Here is a 6018-nt window from a genome sequence, read left to right as displayed (position 1 = left end):
AGCAGGGCAATAGATTACAAGTTCTTTGCCCCGAGGGGATATGTTGCTTCATCCCATGTAACTGACCATGAAGATCCATAATTCATGGCTACCATCACAAGTAGATGCTCGGTGGTTTATCTACAGACCACTCCTTCCAGTCAGCACCGTGCTGCTTCTACGCCATCCTCCTGATGCCTCCATGGTGATGGATGAAGAGCTATTCCTGCTGTCTTCCGTGGAAACCACTCAGACCTCAGTACCCCACTGTTCTGCAATGAGCTCCTCTTGGTTTCCCTGTTCTCCTCAGCTCCACGCAGCTTGGCCAGGAGACAGGGACCTGGCTGTGCAAAAGCCTCATGGAGAGATGGGCAGTAAGCAAAATGCAGCCTGCATGGCAGCACAGCCAGCAGCATCCAGGTCTTTGCTTTGGGTATAGTCATATTTTATCAGTCCCACAGAAATAACTATTTAGATGAATATTCAGAAGTGTTTGAAAACCATTTTGAGTGTTCCAGAGTACCATAAGGATTTGGTGAACAGTCTGAACATGAATACTCAAAGCAATGACTACAACAATATACATCCTTCCTACGCCTCTCTCTGCACAGCTCTCCCATCTCAGAGCATCTCATCACACAACTCAGACTGTGCTGCACGAGGCTGACCACCAGGTCTTCCTCCACACTACCAACTGACCCAGAAAAATGCACAGAAGCAAGTGGGCTCAGCATGGCTTTCAGCAAAGGGTCGTTACAACACTGAGTTTCCTGAGATGTTTGGATGCGTGTCAGCTCCTCCTGCTGGCCCTGGGACCTCATCCCCTCAACAAGAGCCACCTCACTCCTGCTGCTCACAGAAATTGCTTCTCTTTTGCTGCACGCAGCAGACCGAGGTCCAGACCACCCCACCTGGTGACTTATGGTGCAGCTCCACAGCATCGTGCTCAAATATCCCAAACATCCAGCGTGCTTCTCCTTGGCATCTGGGAAGAAGCAGTCTGAGGAGGGACTCTGCTGCTGTCAGCTCCCACGGTTGATGCCTCTCTCCCCATCAGGTCCAACGGCCCTGTCCTCCCTGTCGCAGCCTGCGCAGATATCAGCATTTATTACAGAGGGGAATATTTACAGAGCTCCTTCCCATCCTGGCACTCTACAAAGGGACACATAAGCTTTGGTGTCTTTTAAAGAAATAACACTCACAGACATCTGCCTGGCCACAAGAAGACGTGCCATTGGGCCAGCGAAGAACGGAAGGTAAGGACAAGACGCTTGGACAGACACACGGACAGCAGCTGGCACTGACAGCGCTGCCTATGGGTTTCCCTTGTCTAGAGCAGAGATTTCTTTCCCTTCCTTCACGGAAATGAAAGCCATGGGCCTGCCCCGTGGGTGACATCACCTACGATCCCGTGCTTCTCTGGTCCGAAGTCAAACAGAGAATAATTAACAGCATCTTGCCACAGCTCGGCATTTCAAGTATTGCTCACTGTAAACATTGGGTTCGGGGTTGGTTTTACTGCAAAAACCACAGACAGCTCCGCTCTCCTCCTGCCATGGCTGCAAGAGCACCACGCTTCAACAGGATCCTTCTGCATTCAACAGTAAATGAGATTTAAAATATATATATATATATATATATAGACACCGTATAAATACATAGATAAAGCTGGATTTCAAGACAAGTTGGATGATTGGATGGTTTTGCAATTCACAACAATTTCCTTCTAGTGCCTACAGGTTACTCAGCCAATGAACTATTTCTGGCTAAGCTGCTATCTTGCTTGTGTGGACAGGTGTGGTGCAAACTTGTGCTCATATTTTTTGTAAGATCCCAACAAGACTGCTGTGTTCCAGACTTTCCAGTTGGTGTAACAGACCATTTGCAGATGCCTGAGCACATCCTCAGGGCATGGCGAGGATGGGATCAGGACCGAACCTGGCTGCCAAGGTAATCTCTGTGGCTTGTGGATTTTGTTCTGATTCTGTTTTTTGTTTTTTTCTCCAAAAACACCTTTAAATAAAGTTTTATTTCCTAATATACATCAGACGATTTTCATGCAAAGCAGCAGCCATGGACACATCCAGACGTTGCAGGTTCTACCTTTCCATGAATACCAGAAGCCATCCACCTTGAGTTAACGCTGATTGCGGTGCTTTGTCTCTTGATCTTCCTGCCTTTTCAAACCAGATCCCATGTGATTTTGAGCGCAGCCAGCCCCTGGGCCATCCCTGCTCCCCTTGATGAGGGTGGTTGTTGGGGTGTGCAGTGCCTTTCTGCTTGTTCTCCCTCTGAATCCCCAGGCATCCGTGCCATGCTCTTGCCCCTCGCTGTCCGTGCGCACTGCAGCCTTCCTTCAGCTCTCGATGGACATGGCACCAATGAGTTGCTCTACTTTGTATGCCAGACGCTGCCTCCGTGCCTGTTCGTCCTGCTCCAAAGCCCCAATGAGCTGACACAGAAAGAAAAAAGAGAAAGGAATCAGTGAGAGAGCAGAGGGTGGGCAGGACTGCAGGGTAGGAAGGCGCGAGTAACATGGAGCATTGATGTGCTTCAAGGGGCAGAAAGAGCCAGTGAAAAACACCAGACAGATCAGGGCCCCAGGATGGCAGGGGAACATTCCCAGAGTACCAAAATGCCCCGTGTTTCCTCAGGTGTAGTTGACAGCAAGAGAAATTGGGATGGAGCAGTAGGGCCAACACTTCCTTAGGATGTGTAGCTTCTGAGGTTCCCCACTGATCATAAATCCCTCAGTCTCACTCAAATAGTTCTGTAGTGGAATATAATTCTTCAGTAACAAATGGTGAAGCAGTGCAGTGAGCAGCCAGCCGTGCTCCTCTGCTTGTTAGGCTGCTCAGTGCAGAGCCCTGTACCTCGGGCTCCACATTCCTCGTCTCATTTAGCATGAAAGTTATGGGATTTTAAAATCTAATTGGAAAAATGCTACAGTACTGTATCACAAATGCATACATGCAATTAAATGACAAAACCCTTCCTTTTAATGGACATAATTGCAAAATAGGTTCTTCTTGCACTGAAATGAAGGGGTGGAACAGATGGTGAGAACTTGGTTTCAAGTGAAGCATTCATTAAATGAGCTCAGGCTGCCAGGAATTCTGTGCAAACAGGAGTGAGCACCAATGCACCAGGGACTTGTACTATGCTGTTCCCAAAGGACAGGGACATTCAAGGCGAGTTTCACTGGGTCACGAGGATTTTTTTTACTGCATTTAGGAGCGAGATGCACTTGTGCCAACGCTGAGGAATGGAGTTGCTCACCCAATATTTCAGCTATCATTTCTCCTGGGACAAATGCTACAGAGCAAGACCTGAGCCTCACTGCACACAAACAGAACAGATGTGGGCAGCAGCCACACAAACTACAGCCATGCTGCAATGAGGGGAAAGTCCCCATGTCCCCTTCCCAAGGGCACCCACCTCCTCGCTGTATTTGCTGACGTAGGAATAGATCTCGTTGAGTGCGCTCAGCATGTTGAACTCAGCTGAATGCAGACGTGACTGCTCAGCCAGGTATGCATTCATGTCCTGGTCGCTGATGGCTGGCAGCTTGGCAATGTCTGCATAATACCTGCAGGGACCAAAGGCTCGTTGAGGAGCAGGGAGGATAAAATACCCCCTCTTCTCCTTGGGATCTTATCACTGCGATGCTATGACTCCAACCTCTCTGCCCAGCTCCTACCTCTCCACCCAGCTCTTGTAACTGGGGATGTCCTTGGCGTACAGCAGCTTGTTGGATGGGGAATCCTTGCCCAGGCGGTGCTCGGAGGTGGAGCATGAGTCCATGAAGGTCTGAGCCACAACCGAGAGGCAGGCATCCGTGATGCTGCCTTTGTGGATGTCAAAGACGAACTGCGGGTTTTTGATCACGTTCACCCAGAAGCGGAGAGGGAGGCTGCAGGGAAACCAAGAAACAAAACTGGATGTTAAGAAAAGCCTGAACAGATCCTTCCTGTGCTGTGCGTTCCCTCTGTGGTGGCCGAGGAGTGGGGCTGAGCCCGGGGCAGTGTGGTCACCTCTGTGCCTATCATCGGCTTTGTCCCCACATCCCAAGGCCTCCACAATCAAAGGGGAATTATTATTCCTTTTTTCTTTGGCTGTACAGCAGGATCAAAAAAGCAGCTGCTGCCTTCTATTACCTTTCAAGTCTTGGCTCTCTCCATCCAGCTATGCACAGAGGGCTGCAGCCTTAACTCTTGCTGCACCACGGGCCAGCAGCTCAGCTGCACTCTGCAGTGCCCATGCCCTCCCCTCCATCGCATCAGCTCTGTCCTGCAGCTCCTTCTGCTCTGACCTCCTCCAGCAGCCTACGCCTCTTTCCATCCTCCAGAAAAATTCTGGCATTGCTGCTCTGCTCCATTTCCCCTCTGCTCCATTCCCCAGCAACCCTGCAGCTATCAACACCCAGCAGGGTCAGAGCCCACATGTGGGTCAGAGCCCCCAGCGGTGCCAGCACAGAAACCCCCACCCCACGGTGCTTTCCTTGTCACTGCTTCAAGAAGACTCATCTCTATTTGTGATTCAAACGTTTTTATCCTAATAACTCCTTCTGATGCTTTCAATAAATTGTTTTTTTGCTCCCCACTGCCTTAGCAGGGAATGCAGCTTTTGCAGACATGGTGATTAGAGGCTTTTAAAGCCATGCGGGACTTGGGGGAATGCACAAAGTCTTCAGGGAACAGCCATTTGTTGTGGGCTTTTTTTTTCTTCCCCTCTCTTGCAGAGGTAGATTTCCAACCCACAGAGCTTTTAATCCTAAAATAACAGAAGAGCAGAGCTGTAATAGCTCCATTGTTTGGGGAAGGCTAAGCTCAGGATTGGCACCCAGAGCCCCATCTGTGTGGGACAGCAGTGCTGTGAAGGGGTCTGCATGGCTCCGTGCTGCATTTACGCACTGGGGCTACAGCGCCGTGTTGCTCCAGCCCTTCTGACAGCTCTGCCATCAATTTTTCCCCCCACCACAACAGCCACATCTTACCAATTGCTCTTCCAGGTGTGCCGTACATCTGTGTCGTGGATGCCGTGCTTATCTGCCTGCTCGTCCAGGAAGTCAAACATGTACTTGATGGCCAAGGGGAGCGCGCTGCCGCGGTGCACCGTGCTGAACAACGTCTCAAAGAGGTCATCCACAAACTTCTGCAGCGTGCCCTGATGGGAGCAGCATGGCAGCTTTTGTTTTTTGGGGATGGCTTTTTTTTTGTTTGTTTGTTTTTTTGGTGAGGGATATTTTGGGATATGCCTGCTTGGTGGTTGCTAATTTGGGATTGATGTTAGAAACTGCTGTTGCATAAGTACTCCAATTTTGGGGGCTTGCCTGTATCCTACAGTAAAGCATATGTATGGGTTTTTTATACCACTGAAAGGAAAGCGTAGTTAAGTTGCTTTATTGTTATTTCACAGAATGGCCGGGGCTGGAAGGGACCTTAAGGATCACAAATCTCCAACCCCCTGCCACAGGCAGGGCCACCAACCTCCCCATTTAATACCAGACCAGGCTGCCCAGGGTCCCATCCAACCTGGCCTTGAACACCTCCAAGGATGGGGCATCCACAGCCTCTCTGGGCAAACAGCTATTTAAACAGCTCAGTTTAGAAACTGGGCTTGCACTGCTGATAAGGGGGAAGCATTCATAAACTCAGGGGTAAATTTGAAGGTTGGAACTGGGTGATGTTTGAGTTCCCTCCCCATCCCAGCAACTCAATGGTTCTATGGAAATGAACCCCCAGGGCACGGCAGGGGGCTGAGGATCCCCAGTGACCACATGGACATCCCTTCTCGGGCATCTCCCAGGCAAGCTTAGCACACCATTTACCTTTGTAGCCAGCAGCCTTGTCAGGTAGATCTCGGACACCATCTTGCTGCCCCGGTCCCCCTCCTTCTGGTCACCATGGTCGTGGTTTTTCACCAGGTGCCAGACTTTGACACCACTCTCCAGGTCTGGGGTGATCATGGGGGCTCGGGAGCGCAGGCTGTCAGGGCTGCCAGTGTAACGGAAGGTGGAATCTGAGTGTGAGAGGAGAG

The 6018-nt window shown here is 50.3% G+C and overlaps 1 protein-coding gene across 8 annotated transcripts in view; it reads right to left on the bottom strand.

Annotated features, from left to right (window-relative positions):
* Positions 1 to 1950: 1950 nt before the first annotated feature.
* The window catches only part of PLXNA2 (plexin A2), a 341299-nt gene continuing 337231 nt past the window's right edge, over positions 1951 to 6018 (bottom strand). For all 8 annotated transcript variants that reach the window (XM_052698222.1, XM_052698220.1, XM_052698223.1 and 5 more), the window contains 5 exons: positions 5810 to 6000; positions 4976 to 5145; positions 3680 to 3892; positions 3418 to 3568; positions 1951 to 2431 (listed from right to left, as the gene is read on the bottom strand). In XM_052698222.1, coding sequence (XP_052554182.1) covers positions 2336 to 2431; positions 3418 to 3568; positions 3680 to 3892; positions 4976 to 5145; positions 5810 to 6000 — 821 coding nt within the window. In that variant the 3' untranslated portion in view covers positions 1951 to 2335. The remainder of the gene's footprint in view (positions 2432 to 3417; positions 3569 to 3679; positions 3893 to 4975; positions 5146 to 5809; positions 6001 to 6018) is intronic.

The sequence above is a fragment of the Tympanuchus pallidicinctus genome, unplaced genomic scaffold (genome assembly GCF_026119805.1).
Source record: "Tympanuchus pallidicinctus isolate F22 unplaced genomic scaffold, pur_lepc_1.0 scaffold32, whole genome shotgun sequence".
Lineage (NCBI taxonomy): Eukaryota > Metazoa > Chordata > Aves > Galliformes > Phasianidae > Tympanuchus > Tympanuchus pallidicinctus.
The sequence above is the reverse complement of the archived record's forward strand: the minus strand, read 5'-3'. Positions and strand labels throughout refer to the sequence as shown.